General features: G+C 35.5%; 2 protein-coding genes across 2 annotated transcripts; one reads left to right on the top strand and one right to left on the bottom strand.

The window, feature by feature from the left end:
• Positions 1 to 2225: 2225 nt before the first annotated feature.
• LOC101746436 (serine/threonine-protein kinase GA29083) lies at positions 2226 to 17925 on the top strand. Its single transcript, XM_012692517.4, has 14 exons — positions 2226 to 2576; positions 2649 to 2866; positions 3197 to 3296; positions 3423 to 3617; positions 4671 to 4784; positions 8865 to 9052; positions 9628 to 9714; positions 10606 to 10763; positions 11572 to 11690; positions 12925 to 13024; positions 13711 to 13856; positions 14417 to 14566; positions 15450 to 15692; positions 16356 to 17925. The coding sequence occupies exons 2-14, from the start codon at positions 2649 to 2651 to the stop codon at positions 16410 to 16412; spliced, it is 1875 nt and encodes a 624-aa protein (XP_012547971.1). The 5' UTR covers positions 2226 to 2576; the 3' UTR covers positions 16413 to 17925.
• A 25-nt stretch (positions 17926 to 17950) lies between these two features.
• LOC101746577 (tRNA (adenine(58)-N(1))-methyltransferase non-catalytic subunit TRM6) lies at positions 17951 to 20185 on the bottom strand. Its single transcript, XM_038015878.2, has 2 exons — positions 18868 to 20185; positions 17951 to 18077 (listed from the first exon to the last, which is right to left on the bottom strand). The coding sequence occupies exons 1-2, from the start codon at positions 20125 to 20127 to the stop codon at positions 17997 to 17999; spliced, it is 1341 nt and encodes a 446-aa protein (XP_037871806.1). The 5' UTR covers positions 20128 to 20185; the 3' UTR covers positions 17951 to 17996.
• Positions 20186 to 20595: the final 410 nt, after the last annotated feature.

Below are 20595 nucleotides of genomic sequence, written 5' to 3'. Positions count from 1 at the left end.
GTTGAGCATTATGCCGCATAATGCGCTCTTGTGCTGTAATTGGAAAACTACCTCTATCTATAGATCAATAGCTGAACGTCAGCTGACATTTAGAAAAATCACACGCAGATTCAAACATATCATGCCGATTTTTAAAAAATGATGATTTCAGAAGAAATTCGAAAGGCCACCTATGAATTGATGGTCAATTGATCACCTTCAAGGCATCAAATAATGTTTTGTTTTTAACATGTTAAATTTAAATCAGACAATCAAACAACAAAAGACAAGAGTAAATATCATCTAATTTTCTTTGATGTATAAGTTAAAAGTGGGGTCAAAGCTTTATGTAAAGTACGAGTGGGAGATTTCTGCGGAAGAGAGATAGGAAGGCGGAGAGGATGAATGAGAGTGGGAGGGAGAGAGATCGAAAAAGAAAGGGAGAGAGTATCACACAGAACGCAAAAAAGTATAAATAACCTCTTGTCTCCCATAGCCGGTTTCACGTTAAGCGCTCTCTCACATGCAGTGACTTGGGGACCTGGGACAGCACCGAAGCTTGACTAGACGCATCGCAGTCGATTCACTACAAACATAGATCTGCAGCGTCCCTTGCAAGAAAATCTCAGCGCGGACAACGCTAGCTTACAGGCACGACCTCCAGTCTTTTTTTTTTTTTTTTTTTTTTTTATTGCCCTTAGTCTGGGAGGGAAGCACTGTGGAATCTTCAATACTGCTCATCACCAGTGGCAGCGTGCGGTAAAATGCAAACACCAGTAAGAAACTAACAGCTATGTCTTTTGAAAGCGTTATATGCACAGCGCTCGGGAGCTCGGTGCCCTTTGAACAAAAACTTCCAACGATTCCCATTTCTTAATGGCGATGACATGTCGCGGAATTCTTGTGGCTGCACAGCTTAAAGACGACCGTCACAAATATTAACTCGTGCAGCGAACCTAAGAGAGATAGAGACAACCAGCGGTTCACCCTTTTGGGGATTGCACATGCAAGGAGGAGAGCTTTAGTCCACCTATACCTCTACGTTACACCGTCCTGTAATCCTCCTCCGTTTACGTAGTTGTATCATGCCGCTGCTGTATTCCGAACAACGCAGCTGTGATATTGTAATTGATTACCACGCGATAAGTAAGTTAGTTTTAGTTGAGATGTAGTATTAAGATAAATGTGGAGAGACATCACCCACAAGAAGAAAAGACAGAAGATCAACAAGGTGCTTCCGCGCAAGAACGTTGGAGCACCGCGGTACGGCGGACAAAACGGCGCGACATAATAAATCCTCTTAATAGGGCCGCCGCTAATTACCTATCCGACCCAGGTGGCGCAACGCAAAGCTGCCGTCACCCGAAACATGTCTTATCGCGGTGCTTTTAGATCTCTCAGGCACCGGTCATCGTCTTCGTTGAACTCGTCGATTACGATGAAGAGTTCGGCGGCTGAACTAACTCATAGACACAGCCTACTGAGTTTCTTGCCGGATTTTCTCAATAGATTGCGATTTCGATCCGGTGGTGATTCTGCGAAGCACTGCCCTTGCTAGGGCTAGTATTCGCAAATTCTCTCAGGTTAAGCCCATGATTCCACCTACCCGCACGGACGTAATTGGAATAGCTACCATAGGCTATTAGCGAATAAATAGGTAGGGAAAAAATATAAATTTTAGTATTTGGGGTATATCAATGGTTAAATAGTTATTTATGAAGTCGTCGTGGCCTAAGCGATAAGACGTCCGGTGCATTCGTGTTGAGCGATGCACCGGTGTTCGAATCTCAGGCGGGTACCAATTTTTCTGATGAAATACGTACTCAACAAATGTTCACGATTGACTTCCACGGTGAAGGAATAACATCGTGTAATAAAAATTAAACCCGAAAAATTATAATTTGCGTAATTACTGGTGGTAGGACCTCTTGTGAGTCCGCGCGGGTAGGTACCACCACCCTGCCTATTTCTGCCGTGAAGCAGTAATGCGTTTCGGTTTGAAGGGTGGGGCAGCCGTTGTAACTATACTGAGACCCTTAGAACTTATATCTCAAGATGGGTGGCGCATTTACGTTGTAGATGTCTATGGGCTTCAGTAACCAGTTAACCCAGGTGGGCTGTGAGCTCGTCCACTCATCTAAGCAATAAAATACATTTATACAATATTTACTAATACTCGGAAACTAATATCAGTCTTATAAATCAATGATACAGTTGAGGTCCACACTAAAACAATTTTCTAGGAATGTCAGAAACGTTTTTCTAACCAAAAGTTATTTTTAAATAATTTGTTTTTTAGAAAATAATTTTCTTAGAGTGTTATCCTCTGTGGTATCTTTACTATCTTTGTGTTAATCTATGGTAATGTCTAAATAACAGTTGAAACTTCCATAGTATTTGAGCTCATTAATTCGTGTTCTTCTTACCTCATGAAGTGTAGGTGCTTGCGTTGAGTTTTACGTGATTCGTGCGTTATTATAATAAGAAAAATATTTCGTTACAACAAGAGCAAAATGGAACACATGTAAAAAGTGACAACTTCCTTCCTATTAGACCACTAAGCGATTCATGAAATTTGGCCCAAAAACGAAAAGAAGGTACGGACCGAATCTGATTTGTAATCCGTGAAATGATCTAGTAACTTTGTACTTACTTTCTATGAATTCCAGATGGAGAATAACTTAAGCCGTAGTGGGAGTCGATCGAGCTCGGTTTGTGAGTTAGAAAAGGACCTGAGTGAAATGGAAATTATAAAAAATAGAACGAGCCGACGTAGTAATGTACTGCGAGCCCAACCAACCAGAAAAGCTAAACGAATTCGATTTTATAGGAATGGAGACAAATTTTATTCCGGCGTTATTATACCAGTCTTGCCAGAAAGATATAGGTTGGGAAATTACATTTTAACAAAATAAAATTGTAATTGGAACTTTCACTTTCTTGTCTACTTGCACAATGTAAATTAAATTCAACTAATTTTTTGTTAAATAGAAGTGTAAAAGTAACTGCTCTTTGAAAAAATTGGGACTATATTATTTTAAATTATAGCTATTGAACAATTGTGTTGTTGTGTTGCAGTTATTAATTCAATTCACGCTCATTGCTTACCCACATTGTGCATTCCAGAAAAATAGTTATAGTATATCACTTGTGTCTTATAATCCCTAAAAGATGAATGTTAACAAAATGATGGTATGTAGACTATAAACTTTTACAGGTCTTTTGATAGCTTAACAGCAGATTTGACAAGGGTGCTTGTCGATAATGTTACATTGCCAAGTGGAGTTCGGACTATTTATTCTCTTGAAGGTAGAAAGGCAAGTACACAAGTCCTAATTTTTTCCAAATTCTGTTTATAAATATATCAGATGTAAACCTAGCATATTACATAGAAAATAAGAGTACCATTACTATAAAAAAATAATTTAAATGTTTGTTTTCAGATAGGAAAGCTAGATGATTTAGAAGATGGCCAATCATATGTGTGTAGTGGGTTTGGTGAACCATTCAAACGCTTAGATTATGAAGCAAGTGCCGTTACACCGCAGTCTTTTAGACTGAGTGGCCCCGAATCATTAAATGATAGTTCGAGTCCATCTCCTGCACGAGCAAATCACAAAACCCCTCGGTGTATGCCTGTAAGTTAAAATTTCAACTAGTTGAACATATAGAAGTGTTTGATCAGAGCTGCTCTTGAGTTATTAGACAGTCTTCTGATACACTGTTAATTATTAGTAAATCTCACCTCTCCTGGCTAAGTCCATGCTCTGTCACTTGTCTTGGTGAGGTTAGAAAGGCCAAAGTTCATTATGTTTTTTTAGATAGAATAGTTTCAAGTCACTTTGTGCGGACCAAACTGGTTCTATTTATTAACATTGCTGACTATGAGACTAGAGGAGCAAAAACTGTCAGTACTTGAATATGTAAAGCTGTAATTTTCTTTACATTTCATATACTGATTTGCTGTGATGTATCATGTTACCATTGATCTCATTGAGGTTGATAAATCTTTATACTAACATTAGTCATACCAATAACTATATCTTATAATGCTTGATATGCTTTACATATGTGTAAAAGATACTTAAATAATTTTGAGCAAAAAAATCATTAATGCTATTCTTATCAAATCAACCATAGGTCCCAGCTTTAAAGGCTGCTTAAAACAGCTATGATGCATCCTACTGGATCAACAAAGAGTAAAATTATCAATTGAGCGATTAAGCAAACTATTGTAGACATGGATCGTATAAAGATTAATTTATAAATCCTAAATCACGTTGCAAATTATCTTTGATACAAAAAAACATGTTGGGCTTAGTTTGCTATAGTGAAAAAGGATTTTAAAGTTAGTTATGTTATTTGCTCTATCAAAATGCAAGTAGGTATTTGTACAGTAAAAATTTAAAAATATACAAATCTAGCCGTACTTGCCCGCTTTGCTGGACATTTAAAATTAACATTATTATTTAATGTCATTATTATTAGGGAGTCCAACACTCATATAAATATTAGCTTATCCATTAAGTACATGTATTTTCTACATGGATACCAAGTTTCAAGTCAATCAGATTCAGTCGAGGTTCAGTAGTTATAACGAAACATCGTAAAAACCACTGTAGATTTATATATTAGTATAGATATAAATATATTGGAATATATATTATATATTGGATTTATTTTCTGTTTAGGCCAATGGTAGCAGCACTACCGGTAACGGGACACCGCGAGTCAGTCCTGCTGGTGAGAACGTAGTTCGACCACGATTAGTTACTATTATTAGAAACGGAGTAAAGCCTCGCAAGGTAAGCTTAAACAGTATAGTTTAAAAAAAATCCTGTCCAATCCAAAATCTTTAGTTATTGAAGCAGACAATTTGACGGCTCACGTATTGATGAGTACGAATGTCGCTCGAGGTTTTATCCAACAGCAGGAGAAAAGCCAAGCCACTGCTTACCACTGGATTTTCCTCAAATATTGTTTGTACAAGCTCATCACAAAGCTCTCAGGAAACAATGTCTAGGGAAGTTCATTCCAAAACTTAGGTGGTACATGGAGGGAATGATATCTGAGAACACTTTGGTGAGGAAGCAATATGAGATGACAGAAATATTTGAGATAGGGCCTCAGAGTAATCATCATATGTCATCTGTATAACACAAAGATCTGACTTCTGAATAAAACATGTGTTATCTGTGTAATACATATTATTATGTTACCTGTTTAAATACTTAGAAATAACTATAGTCCATTCTACACCCAAGGTTACTTTTTTTATGGAATTTTATGACCTGGTAACTGAGACGATTTAGGTCATGTCTTATTTTAATTTATATTCTTATTTTTATGAAAAATTGTTAATATGGAGTGAAATGAAATGAAGATGATTAACTTGAAACATTAATCAAATGGGATGAAATTTAATGAGATGAAATATAATCTCAGTGAAATGGTGGTCATTTATTGAGATTTTTTCAGTGGACTTTTCGGAGGATCCCGAGAAGTTACGTCCAGCGGCTTTGTTTCATTTTCCCACATTTTTGCACTTTCACAGATATTAAACAGTTAATAAACCACCGTTATTACACTGAATAGACAAAATAAAACAAATCACACAACTTCACTCCTCGCGTTCCCGCCAAAAAGTCCCCCAAGGTTACAAACGACTGGTATTTGAGTGCGTTGGTCTAGACATTAGAGTACTCCACGCGAGACCTAACCTGTGTTGTGTCAAGAACAATCCTTGGTATTGGCGTGAAGTACTGCTTTGCTCTGTTGAAGACTCCCAAAATATTGAGATAGGGATAACTTTATCGAATACATTACAAAAATACAAAGGACAATGAGCAAAAGTGGTCCCAATGTGCGGCCCTACCGCGACCTTCATTGACGAATAGTCTTCTAAGCCCACCGAGTTTCTCGCCGGATCTTCTCAAGGGGTCGCGAGTCCGATCCGGTCGTAGATTCTGCAAAGCACTGCTCGTGCTAGTGTTAGCAAATTATCTCAGGTTGAGCCCGTGAGCTCACCTACTCGTCCGGGCGTAGCCGGAATAGCCTTTTAGGCTACCAGTGAACAGGAACGGAAAAAGTCTTGTAAATAGGGAATCATTTTCACTAAGAAAAAAAAAACTGTCAGTCAAAAAGGTTCTGACAACAAAAATTGTCAATCACTCTCTTGTTTATTGTTAATCATTTTTATTTTATGCAAGTAGCTCCTTTTAGCGTAAAACTTATCATTAATTTCTGGCGCATGTGCGAGTTGGAGATATGACTATTTTTGGCTAAAGATATCACGAATGCGGCGCATGACGCGATTAAGGAATTTCGGCTCTAAAGTCAAAAATTGCGTTCGAAGCGGCCGTTCACGACTTACACGACTCTTGTCTCTAATATCCTTAACTAGACTTGCCTCGTCGTTGGATTTTATACGTATACCTACCTCATGCACACAATTCCATGTCTTCTATCATGGTGATAAAGACAATAATAATAATATAATTTCATATTCATAATAAAATAATTCAATAATAATAATGAAATAAGTTGTCTCCATTTTGTCAATTACTCGTCGGATTATCGTGATAACTTGATATCTAGTTCGCGCGTGCATTAGCGATGAATCATCATTAGCTTTGTAAGTAAGGAGAAGCAACTTACGTATAATTAAAATGATTAACAAGATAGTAATAGGGCAAAAATCAATTTTAAACTACTTTGGTTTGATATCGCGTTTTAACTGTAATTACGAAGAGTTAGAGAAAGGCTATTTGGTTTAAGCGACATCTTTGCAACTTTACAGGAGAGCCATGTAAAGTTTAAAATTTGGAAAAAATTACAATAAAAACACTTCTTCAGCTATTTGAATTTGAAACCTAATTGAAGTTCAATTAAAAATATGGAACTGTTGATGCTAATACCAAATCAAACGCACCTTTAATTACAAAGATAAATGTAGCATATTAAGCGAATTGCCTTATTGGCTTTAACGAAATAGTCCTATCACCCCTCGATTACCTTATTACTAACCACCACCGCGCGGTGACCACGAAAACTAAAGTTTTCAAAACATCGAAAATAATATAATTTAAACAAAAAAAAAGCGATATTAAACCGTAAAATAATTTAATTACGTTTACGATTGTAGAAGATTGTAGCAAAAAGTGTAGAAGATATTATATTTTTTTTAATTTTGTTATAAATGCTATACGACAATTTTTGTTTTCGTTTCTAATTGAAAGTTGCTGTTTATTTAGTAAACTTAGGTCTCCGTTACTGGTGGTTGAAGATTAGTCTAAATCACGTTTTTGCTCGTTTTCCTTTGAGAGGCAATTTATAAACGTTGAATAATTATCGTGTCGTAAAATAAAAAAATACAGTGGTGTAACCTGTATTAAGTGTACTAGATTTGTTCTTGAATTTTACCAAATACATTGACTCGAACTACAATAACTCGAACTACAATCTATTTTTAGATAAAATTTGATGACATTGCTCATACTATTCAAAGAACAGCTTATAATGATCTTGTGAACGGATTTCTCATTACATTATTACGATTAAAACTATTTCATTAAATTTGAAATTGTTAATTACAATCACTTTAACGACTTAATCTGTGATTTATTATTTTATTGTTTCATTTAATTTTAACAGCTTAGTTTTCCGGGAAAAATGTATAGTATTCGTAACGTAGAAAATGATAACAGCGAGATTGAATCATAAAGGCCAGTTTAAACTTTAACTTTCTACGAATCGCGAAAACACGAGATAATTCATAATTAATATATAAAATATGTAGTTCGTTTTTAAAACAAAACTTTTTAGGAAAAAATATGACCACGTGTTATTTTATTACATATAAATCTACTATACGTGTGTATGTCTGGCTGGATCGATTTGAATGAATTTTTTTTGCATGTGTTTGGGTGGCGCCCTGGATGTTTAGATTCACTAATCAGCCCGGCATATGGCGCTACAGTCGGCATCTAGGCTATTTATCTATACTGCAACTAAACGTCTGGATAGACTTGAATAAGTTTTTGTATATGCAGGAAAACATCTGTCGGATCCGCTAGCATTTAGTAAAACTATTTATCTTTTTTTTTATTGCTTAGATTTGTGGACGAGCTCACAGCCCACCTGGTGTGAAGTGGTTACTGGAGCCCATAGACATCCACAACGTAAATGCGCCACCCACCTTGAGATATAAGTTCTAAGATCTCAAGTATAGTTACAACGGCTGCCCCACCCTTCAAACCGAAACGCATTACTGCTTCACGGCAGAAATAGGCAGGGTGGTGGTACCCACCCGCGCGGACTCACAAGAGGTCCTACCACCAGTAATATATGAGAAATTAGAGTTATCTATTAAGATATGAGAAATTATAGTTTAATTCCGACGTCTTTAGTAAAGTTAATCCTTGGTACCGTTAAGTCGCATCCATCGTGTTCAATAGTACATCTCAAGAATTCAAATTCACAACGTACCATTGGTTTCTCGAATGAAATTTCGAACTGGAATGAGCGACGTTAAACACCACGTTAAACAAACGTTACTGGTGGTAGGACCTCTTGTGAATCCGCAGGTACCACCACCCTGCCTATTTTTGCCGTGAAGCAGTAATGCGTTTCGGTTTGAAGGGTGGAGCAGCCGTTGTAAAACTATACTTGAGACTTTAGAACTTATATCTCAAGGTGGGTGGCGCATTTACGTTGTGGATCTCTATGGGGTCCAGTAACCACTTAACACCGGATAGGCTGTGAGCTCGTCCACCCATCTAAGCAATTAATAAATAAAACTTACTATTTTGTGGGCCGTGAATTTGAGGGTACTATAAAAATATACTGAGGGTGTTGATGCGACTTAAATTAAAACAACGTTTCAGGTGTGTCGGCTATTGCTGAATAAACGTAATAGCCCGACACTCGAGCATGCCTTGGCTGCGATCACGGATTGCGTGAAACTCGATACGGGATGTGTAAGGAAAGTTTTCACATCGTCTGGGACTCAAGTTACAGCTCTGCATCAATTCTTCGACGAGGAAGATGTGTTTTTTGCATATGGCAATGAGAGGTATAAAATTAAATTACATTTTATCATTTAACCCAAAAATAATTGTGAAATCTTTGTCTCAAGAATTTACATCACAGATTTGGTAACCGCAGGATTGTCTGCAAATTTATTTCATATTAAAAAATAAACTGTGTTTTTATTTTTAACTGTGTATTTTTGAATTCGCCGTGGTCTAAGGGATAAAACGTCCGGTGCATTCGTTTTGAGCGTTGCACCGGTGTTCGAATCCCAGGCGGGTACCAATTCTTCTAATGAAATACGTACTCGACAAATATTCACGATTGACTTCCACGGTGTAGGAATAACATCGTGTAATAAAAATCAAATCCGCAAAATTATTATTTGCGTAATTACTGGTGGTGGGACCTCTTGTGAGTCCGCACGGATATGTACCACCACCCTGCCTATTTCTGCCGTGAAGCAGTAATGCGTTTCGGTTTGAAGGGTGGGGCAGCCGTTGTAACTATATTTGAGACTTTAGAACTTACATCTCAAGGTGGGTAGCGCATTTACGTTGTAGATGCTGGTCCACTAATCTAAGCAATTAAAAAAAACTAAACATAGCTTAATTTCAGAGTCAATCAAGAAGATTTCGAACTAGAATTTGAAGAGAATAAAGCCGTATCCCAGTGCCGAAAAACTCCCATTACAAGAAGTTCAAGGTGAGTGAATCATATATTTATACATTCGAATTTGCCAACCTAATCAACCCGGTGATGCCTCTCGTCTCTTTTAAACTAAAGCTCCTAGACTCTGGCTTTTAGTACGTAACTTGAAGTTTAGTCATGTATTGCGCATACGGTAGAGCCTGTTGCTTTTATGCGGCAAAGCAGGCAATATTTAGAAATACAGTTGTAGTAATGACGTTGAACTTTCATACTTATGTTTATACAAATAACTTAATAAAAAGAGGTTTAAATGATTAAAGTCGATCTTTACAACCCTGCAACTAGATAGGGTCAACAGACTTTTTATAGGTGTTATGGTTCGATTTGGTTGATAATTTTACGCTGATTTTGTTTAGCTTTCCTGAGTCGTAGAATTGTCAAGCACGAATAGAAATAATTTCCGAATTGTGTGAAATATGGTAGAGATACAACTCCTATGCACAGGATGTAGTTGCAGTTGCTTGTGTAGTCAGGGTTCGCATGCCAAATAGGCTATTATTGTAGAAGATTTGGGTCTTGCTCCATATACTACCGTCTCGAAATGTTTGTCAGCATCTTTTTTTATTTTATATCAACACATTCATTTATCACACAATCATACAAAACATTATTTACACTAAACAAAATAAATTTACAAGCAAAGTCAGGCGATAACTGCAGTATAGCGGCGGCGATAATATTTTGCTACTACATCGGTAAAATGCGACGACCGGTTCGTCTATAATGTTTTGTATGATTGTGTGATAAATGAATGTGTTGATATAAAATAAAGTATGTATGTGTTGTTGTGTAGTGTAATTATAATAAAATATTATAAAATAAATAAATACACGTGAGTCACCCACAGTAATTACGAGTAGTAAGTAATGAGCATGTATTTTTTAGGTCGGGTCCGAAGCCCCGCATGCCCGTGAAGTGCGGGCGCGAGGCGGGGGTCGCGGCGGGCGCGGGGGCGGGCGGCGACGTGCAGCCGGACGTCGCGCCCGCGGACCCCGCCCTGCCGCACCCGCTCCGACTCAAGTATTCCGTCGGAAGCATCATCGGTATGATAATATAGTATATCGACGTCATTTCCATACGTTCCCTTATTGGGTCTCTAAACTAATAAGAAGCTATTTTTAACCAAATTAGAGCTACGATGAAGGTTTATATAAGTTAAATCTAACGCTATTTGACGCCGATTATAACGTGAAAATGTCTTGAGTAAAGTCGCTCCAACACGTACATGTTGAAGTTTAAATTGGCGCTCGGATGCGCGACGATTAAACATAGTTACAGTATTGTTCTCCTATACTCTTATAAATGATAAACTGAATATTAGCTAAAGCTTAACTCAAAATATGCTAGCAAATCATTTAAAATTAAGTATTAGTAAATTAGTAAATTAGTCATTGTGTTAAGCGATGCACCGGTGTTCGAATCCCAGGAGGGTACGAATTTTTCTGATGAAATAAGTGCTCAACAAATGTTCACGATTGACTTCCACGGTGAAGGAATAACATCGTGTAATAAAAGTCAAACCCGCAAAATTATAATTTGCGTAATTACTGGTGGTAGGGCCTTTTGTGAGTCTGTGCGGGTAAGTACCACCACCCTGCCTATTTCTGCCGTGAAGCCGTAATGCGTTTCGGTTTGAAGGGTGGGGCACCCGTTATAATTATACTTGAGACCTTAGAACTTATATCTCAAGATGAGTGGCGCATTTACGTTGTAGATGTCTATGGGCTCCAGTAACTACTTAACACCAGGTGGGCTATGAGCTCGTCCACCCAAATAAAAAAAAACAAATCACATCACAAGCAGTGGCTCTTAACACAATCAATAATATTAAAATGTGTGCTTCTCGTACAGGTGACGGCAATTTTGCTGTTGTAAGGACATGCAGAGACAGAACTACCGGAAAGGATTACGCTCTTAAAGTTATTGATAAAGCGAAATGCAAAGGCAAAGAACATTACGTTGAGGCGGAGGTGAGTCGTTATTAAATTTATTTTCCTTTTATAGTGAAAAATTTGATTGTGTAGTGTATGTAGCCTCTAGTCATTCGGATATTGATTTATCCTGTACATATCGACGCTTGAAAGGCAAACGTGACTAAGCGACAATAACTGCTTTATACATAAATGATAGGCAATAATCATATTCGATGCGCAAAATTATATATTTCTACGTTTGCCTTTCAAGCGTCGATATACAAATTAGTTTCGAGGGACTTCGCTTAAGCCATACGTCTTCTCTTGTCGTTGTCCTGATTTACAATATCCTCGCGTACTCTTACGAATTCTTTTAGATAATTCGGTCATTTTATCAGCGCACCATATCATCATCATCTTAGGCCTTACAACCCAAGGTGGGCCTTAGCCTGGTCCAGTATGTCTCTTTAGACTGCTCTGTTCAGGGCTTTCTCTTTCCAGTACTTGACACAGATAACTTTGAGGTCGTGCTCTACGCTATCTGCATAGTTTGGGCGGAGTTTGGGCTTGCTACGATGTCTGCGGCCCTCCGGTTTGCCATATAGTAGTTGTCTTGGCATTCTGGTTTCCTCCATTCGAACTACATGTCCTGCCCATTGTAGGCGTCCAATTTTTATAGTTCTTATGATATTAGGATCTTTGTAAATATCATACAACTCGTGGTTATATCAGCGCATCATGTCATTGTGTACTGCCTGAAATTACCACGTTATTCCTCAGTGCGCTTTCAGAGATCAGTAGTACCATATACCATCAATTCTGAAATTATCACCCCTGCGAGATGTTCCCTGATCGCCATGACATGTTCTTCAAGAGTCCTAAGCGGTAGGCAGTGGCTTGGTTGTGTCCTATTAATGATGATATTCATGATCGACGGTGACCACTCACAGTTGGGGCGTAACCTTCTGGCATAGTCCGTTAAGAGTAAATAAAGAAATATTTTGAATTTATATTTTTAATTTTACGAATGCAGAAGATCTCTGCATTTAGTCAGTTTCTACTAATAAAAGCGTTAAAAACGTAAATTTTAAACATTATTACGACAGGTTTAATTTTTAACTAGCAAAGGCATATAATGAATATGCACAAGACGCATCTTCAAGAGAAAAAAAAACTATTCTTAGATTTTTAATATATCGAAGTTTTTGCAATCGAACCAATATTTATATAAGCTTTAGTTAAATATACAATTTTATTGTAGTTACATATTTTAAAATATCTTCATTTTTAGGTAAGAGTAATGAGAAAACTTTGTCACCCTCGTATTGTGTCATTAATAGAAGAACAAGATAGTCCTGAATGGTTATTCCTTGTTATGGAATATGTCAGCGGTGAGTACATATAGAACTAATCATGTTAGGTTTTAAGTGATAAAATGATGTTAATGTACTTCCCATATAAATATTAAAATAATAATTAAAGAATAATTAAATAAACCGCACTTAAAACACATTCATCAGGCTTGAAACATGGTTTATGAAGTCATTAATAACCACAGTAACAATAACATACACTTAACTTTGGTGATAATACGTTGCCGAAGCCAAAACGATATTAAATCGGTATGTTAAGGAGAAGTACTTGACATTATGGAAAATTCATGTTTTCTTCGCGTTTCCGCCTGAAATATAGCGATGGTGCTGGCGGACGTTCCCCCCCTTAATACCAAATCGCTGACTCGGCACGTCTACTGAATGTGTTGTGACATTACATTGACGCAAAGTAATTTTTAGACTTCATTTTTTATTGTTATTGTAACGAAAACCCATCGCTAATCTGTTTTCGATGCCGATTCCCTTGCAGTCAGTGTTTATGATAAGTTAAATCAATATTTGCTTTGAAACATAGTATGACACGCATGAAAATACCTAATTTTTTTTTGTTTTCCACTAATACATTTGAAAGTATTGATCTTTGAATTATACTTACCAGTTTAATATTACGATTACCAGGAAATATAATACGCTAAGTAAATCTGACGATTTGTAACATAGCTTGATCATAATTATATTTTTAGGTGGAGACTTATTCGATAGTATCGCGGTCGCTTCCAAATTCTCAGAACCGCAAGCTCGTTTGCTAATCGGCCATTTAACATCAGCTATTGCATATCTACACTCGCTTTCCATAGTACATCGTGACATCAAACCTGAAAATCTTTTGGTAAGCTATTAATATCACTAACACTAAAATTTATTCCATTATTGCTGATCACCACAGAAATTAAGTACCTAATTTAATTGCACTCAATCACTTTATTACTGAGTTCCAAGATGATGAAATATGACTAATATGGTAAGCAATAAAATTAAATTATGATTGTGCTAAGATTAAAGAAATTGATATGACTAAATGAAATCGGCTTTTTTAAAAGTGTACAATTTACAAAAATATTCGAAATTGAGTTAATATGCGTTATCATTTGGTATCACCAGTATTTTTCTTATAAATATTGTCAAAAGAACGTAGTTTTAGTTTATTTTTTTTTGTTTACCTATATTTTGACTACTATAACAAAATTAATACTTATTTTTATCTTACTTTAAAAGACAGATAATGTAACTGGTAAAAAATAAAAAATAACTGTTGCAAAGATGATTAATATTAAAAATTATCACATGTTAAACTTTTAAAACACTCTCCTGTAAAATTATTAATTTTTGAGATTATACAGTTTTAATGCGAGAAGACGAAATGTCATAAGTGTATTTATGTTTATGAAGGTGGAAGTGGGTTCGGATGGAAGTATCCGCGGCTTGAAACTGGCTGACTTCGGTCTCGCAGTTGAAGTTTGGAGACCACTTCATGCCGTCTGTGGCACTCCTACTTATGTTGCTCCGGAGATTCTCCTCGAAACTGGATATGGACTGAAGGTATACACAATACTACATAAGCTAGTTAGCATAGTACTAGTGCCTATTTGGGCCGTCGCGCAAAGTATGTATAGCCATATATCTTCATTAAAATGGAAAACTCTAATTAAACTAGAAGAGTCTGTCCCAAATGCAGAGTACAAGTAGGCACTACAAGTTCTTGACAGCATGAGAGCAAAAGAATAATTATAAAGTTTGTATAAGGTATTGATGGGATTTTTTTCCTGGTCTTTTAAATAGTCTATAGGTAACCTATGGCTCACAAGATCCCAGTACTTTCACTCTGCCGTTTATTAAGAATATATTTAAAACCCTATTTCGTTTTATAAACAAATAAAATAAAATATAAAAAAAAATTTTTTTGAGCTAAGTTCTAAAACGTAAAATGAAATTAAAATAAATGATTTCTAACCTTTATTACGTATGTAATACAGCTTTGTCCTACCTATCGATATCATATACCTGTAAACTTTTCTTAGTGGTAATCAGAATCTATATCATTACGAAAGCGTTCTGTCATATTGGGCCATGTCCATTAATGGATCGCTTGGAACACGTAATCACTGTGTAGAGAACCTCGACGTGAGAAGGTGTGTAAAAAACTTCTATATGCAACTCAGTTAAACATAGAGATAGAGAGTATTATTTATTGTACACCAAAAAACAAATAAACAGTGCAATACATTAAACACAAAAAAGTACAATTGGCGGTTTTATCGCTAAGAGCGATCTGTTCCAGACAACCATCAGGTGGACAAGAATTATTTGGAAACGAACTACGCGCGGTGTACCAATCCAGTGAAATACATAATATACATATACATAATATATATACATATATGTACATACGTAATATATAAACATAGCATTATGTTTGGATCAGATCGACGTGTGGGCCGCGGGAGTGATCTTATACATCCTGCTGTGCGGTTTCCCGCCCTTCTCGTCACCGGACGGCGACCAGGAGAAGTTGTTCGACGCGATCCTCTCGGCGCGACTGGAGTTCCCCGCGCCGCACTGGGAGCGCGTGTCGGCCGGGGCCATCGACCTCGTCGCCAACATGCTTCGTCCACAACCTGAACTGCGTTTCGCCGCAGAGGACGTTCTTGATCATGTTTGGATGGCGGTTAGTTATCCCGTTTCATTTAGTATTCAAAATAATTTTAGGTTAAACATGAAAAGCGACTTAACCCCTAATAAGTAATTACTGGTGGTAGGACCTCTTGTGAGTCCGCACGGGTAGGTACTACACCACCCTACCTATTTCTGCCGTGAAGCAGTAATGCGTTTCGGCTTGACGGGTGGGGCAGACGTTGCAACTATACTTGAGACCTAACTAAGAGAACTAACTTATATCTCAAGGTGGATGGCGCATTTACGTTGTCGATGTCTATGGACTCCAGTAATCAATTAACATCAGGTAGGCTGTGAGCTCCTCCAACCATCTAAGCATAAAAAAAAAAATTGGTGTATGGCTCTAATTAAGAATGAAAAAAAAATATATCGACGCTTGAAAGGCAAACGTGACTAAGCGACAATGCGTGAACTTTACAGTAGACTAATTTAAAGTTGAAATACCTGAAAACAAAATATATTTTAACGAATATAGCTGTAGTAGAATCTAGCTAGTAGCTGTAGGATTGAAATGATTTTAATAGACTTAGAAATATATATTTTTTGCGCATCGAATATGGTTATTGCCTATCATTTATGTACAAAGCAGTTATTGTCGCTTAGTCATGTTTGCCTTTCAAGCGTCGATATATAAAACGCAAATATCTTACTACAGGACGACTATGACGAGAGTTGCGACTTTCGCACGTGGTACGACGATGACTCTTCATAGCTGTCAGACGACCGCCGCGCGTCTGGCCCTTCGTCCTGACGGCGCGTCACAGGGCGCCGGCCGACGCTCGCACGTGTCCTTGTCTACGCCTAGGCTTTATGAGGCTTCTGACGACAAGCGTCAGCATCGAGCATCATCGTCGCACGTTAAAACCAGTGTCAAACCCAGTTGTTCGATCTGTAGCTTAATTCTAAAGCCTTCAATCATAGCAATATAATTATTATGCCTTTCGATACACTAACACCAATACCAAAGTTTCAATATATATATTATTAACGGAAAGTACTGCATATAACTATTGTGTATTTATTTAAAATTGGTGCGAAACCCGGTGCAGTATTATATTTTTGGTTTGATTTTTTTATGATTTAGATTTACAAAATTCTACAACAACCTAGTTAATTAGATGAGTTTGGTCGTAACTTCGACCTTCACGTGGTGCAATGGCTTTTGGCAGTGCAAAGCAATAATTGTAATTTATAATAGGAAGCTACTTCATATCACCCTGTTTCATATTTGATATGTTATAAACTACTTTCTTGTTTACAAAAAAGTACAATATGTTGTAGAATCAACTAAATCTATGCAGTCTTATAAGATCTCTTTGGTTTAACTCGGAGCAGTCAATTGAATGATCTAGGTTAATGAAATTATATTTATGACAAATGTTTTCTATGCAATATTGTGTAATATACAAAAATATATCTTATATAAATGATTTGAATGAATTCATATTTATAGTTAAGAACTCAAGTTTCAAATATATATGAATTGCTTGTAGTCATGTAATTTGCAGTCGCTGCTATTTTTATATCATAAATCACTACATTCCTCTATAGAAATGGCAATTACAACATACATACTACAGTTAAATATGATTCTCATAAGTTTGTAAATTATTTTAGGAAAGAATCCACGTCCAAAATAAGCTTTGACAATAAATTACCATTTATAGAATATATGTCATTAAAATATCATTAATCACATTCGAGATAGGGTATTTGGATGAAATCCAAAAATATGTTTATAGAAAAAAAATGCAGCTTTTTTATAGCTTAACACAGCCATGCTTTTGTAGCTTATAGTAAAAGGAACTAAACATTTTAAGTGCCAAATTAATTTGAAAATCTCATCAAAATTATGCAACACATCAACAAAGTTCCTCTCGAATATAAATCACTGTTCAATTTACATTTATAAATAACATCAAATGCATAGTTAACATTGACTGATTTACATTCCTTCACTTACCTTTGTTACTGTACTGTGCAATTTTTACATTTAAAATCATACATGCTTATTTTCATTCTAGTAATAAAAATTTAAGATCTTAGAACAATTTTATTTAACTTGGTTGATAATTTTATTTTACTTTTAAACTTTAATATTATGGAAAATAAAATCAGCAACTGCACTTCATTGCATGTCAGTGTTGAATTGATGCATTTAGACAAAAATGAATCCCTATCATCTATGATCACTTGAGAATATTTAAATAAATTTTGTATCAAAAGAGGTGTTTCTTTTAAAAAAAATACTTTTGTATAAAAATTTATTAATATAAAGTTGTAACAAACATAATTCTCATTTAAGTACATATCCTGATAACAAATACCCACTAGCACCATTCATAATAACATCTGGACGTGTTCGTTCTGGCAAAACCTACAATGTGAAAACAAATGAAAATTTTATTAATATTTAAAAGTTTGGGACTTTCAGAGATAAAATGAGCTGTTAGACATGCTAGAAAAAAATTTTTTTTGTGGGAACAACAGTGGAAATATTAACATCTTAGAGAACATTGTTTTATATATTCCAACAGGCAGATAAATAACCAGACAATCATAAGCCATCAATGATGTTTATATTATTATCAGTGTAACAACTGTTGATGATATTGACCTTGAATGACATGTTTAGACCACCAAAAAAAGATAATTACACATACAAGTAGTATCCTTTATGTTATAATTATCAATAATTTGTCAGTTTTTGTGTGATCCCTTACCTACAAAAAGTTATAAATAAATAGTATAGACAATATACAGATATGCATAATAAAGTTTGATGCAAGTTTGATGATTGCTTGGATTCAGGCTTATCATCTATTTTATTAGTGCAGTCAGTGTGTATTATTTAAGTATAATTTTTCTTTTTGCTGCATTTTCTTATATTATGAAATGATTGGAAATAGTTTTTGATTATAGATTAAGGGTCTTTATCTTTAATCAAATTGTTTTCAGTATGCCATGCACTCTATTAGTGGTATTAAGTAAGTTTACCATGTCTGTTCACAGTATAATGTGATTTACTTAATTTCTATTAGTTTACTTGAGCATAATTATGTTTAAGAGGTGAAATTAATTGGTACTTACTGATTTTTTCTACATATTTGATAAATTATATGGTTGTTGATGTTCAATAATAACAAAATTAAAATAAAGAAGCTTACCTGGTAATTCCTCATCCAGTTGCTTGTGAGTTTTAATGCTGCAACATTACTTTGTGATTTTAAAGCTAAGTATAGATTTTGTAATGGCTCTGATACATTATAGTAAATAACAAATGGTCGGCCAGGTTTGATAAAATTAACTAATTCAAGAAATATATTTTGAGGATCTTCCTTACAAGTTATAACCAATGAATCCAATTTTTTTTCAAGAATTTGTGCAGCATAAATGTTATCGAAATGCCATTTTGGTATCTTTGGATCACCTTTGTTACTATTTTCCTTTAATTCATCAATTACTGGTTCAGATACTTCTTCATCAGGTTTAGCAATTTTTCTTCTAGGTTCATTGTCATTTTCTACTAATTTTCTTTTTAATTGATTTGACTCTGTGATAGGAATTTCTTTTATATTTTCATTGGAATTTGTATCACAACCTTGATAAAATTGTCTTAATGCAGAATAAACATTAACAGAAATACATCTCTTAAGTTGTTCTTCTGGAAAATTCATAGCTAAGAGAGCTTGTTTCTGAGACATGTTGCCGGGGTGCATGTGGACTAGTCTACCATTAGTATTTTGACCAATAGAACTTAATAAAGCTGCAGCAACTAAACCATTAGATCCAGAGTCATATAATAAATGATTTCCCTCACAATAAATATTCACAGTTGTAATAATCTGTGACAAAGTGTCTATTCTTAAATTTTGAACTTTACCAGGTTCTAATTTATACATGATTTCTGCTATCGTTCTTAGGTTAGGTTTTAATATTTGTAAATATTCAAAATATTTCTTTTCTTTCTTCTTTAAATACTTCTCCTGAGAAAACTCTGTTTTATTGTGAAAGGTATTTGAATTAGTAATTAAAGATTCTATAATATCTGAAGCCCTATTAGCGTCATTCTTCAGATCTTCGATTTCTGCAGCTGTCAGTTTCTGTGAGAGTCCATCATCAACGATGTTTCTATTATCACTACCAGATAATTTTATCTCAATCTCATCTTTTAGATTGACCACCTCGTCAGTTAGCTCCACTGTGTATTCCCTGGCTTTTTTGTTACTTTTACTTATCATTTTGAAAGTAGAAAAGTATCGACACCCCTCAATGCCATTTAAATTAATACTGTCTCTTCCTACGGTAATAGTAGAATTAGGTTTATTATACTTGTGAAGCTTTTTGAAATTCTGCTTTTGGATTACAATATAGTCTCCTATTTTAATCATATTGTCACTCATTTTTGAAACTTTTCCCGTGAGCATTGAGCAATAAAGTCTTCAAAGTTTACATAAAAACATAGATTACAGACAAACGTCAAACTTTTTTGATTCGTCCAGTGAATAGGCTAATGAATCCCTACCCATATAGCCAAATCTTTAGTAACGAAGGCTGAAACCATATCTGTCGTGTGAAACACAAGCGAAAGTTGTTAAATCAGATTTATTTGTATAGTTAGCAGACTTTGCTAAAAATAGGGGGAATTTTTCAATTCGAATGTTTTTGTAACTGTGTTACGCAATGTCAATTTAGGTGATATTCTATTGAATACAATAAAACGTTTTTAAGGTAATGTCTCTATTATGGTTAGTGGAAACTTACTATAATAGAGATGGCCACGCACATCTTTTGCGGTAAGTTCCCTTAAATTATTATTTGGTGGTATGAATCTTGTAAAGCACAGAATAATTACATTTGGAAATTGTATTTATTCTTTATACGTAATCAGCTCT

The sequence above is a fragment of the Bombyx mori genome, chromosome 15 (genome assembly GCF_030269925.1).
Source record: "Bombyx mori chromosome 15, ASM3026992v2".
Classification (NCBI taxonomy): Eukaryota; Metazoa; Arthropoda; class Insecta; order Lepidoptera; family Bombycidae; genus Bombyx; species Bombyx mori.
This window is presented reverse-complemented; position numbering and strand designations above follow the sequence as displayed.

Excerpts from the sequence above, each read along its gene's own strand:
- LOC101746436 (XM_012692517.4), top strand. The coding sequence starts at position 2,649 with ATGGAGAATAACTTAAGCCGTAGTGGGAGTCGATCGAGCTCGGTTTGT. Across the intron at positions 9,715-10,605 it reads CCCATTACAAGAAGTTCAAG|GTCGGGTCCGAAGCCCCGCA; the intron begins GTGAGTGAATCA and ends TGTATTTTTTAG. Across the intron at positions 11,691-12,924 it reads AACATTACGTTGAGGCGGAG|GTAAGAGTAATGAGAAAACT; the intron begins GTGAGTCGTTAT and ends CTTCATTTTTAG.
- LOC101746577 (XM_038015878.2), bottom strand. The coding sequence starts at position 20,127 with ATGCTCACGGGAAAAGTTTCAAAAATGAGTGACAATATGATTAAAATA. Across the intron at positions 18,078-18,867 it reads ACTGGATGAGGAATTACCAG|GTTTTGCCAGAACGAACACG; the intron begins GTAAGCTTCTTT and ends TTCACATTGTAG.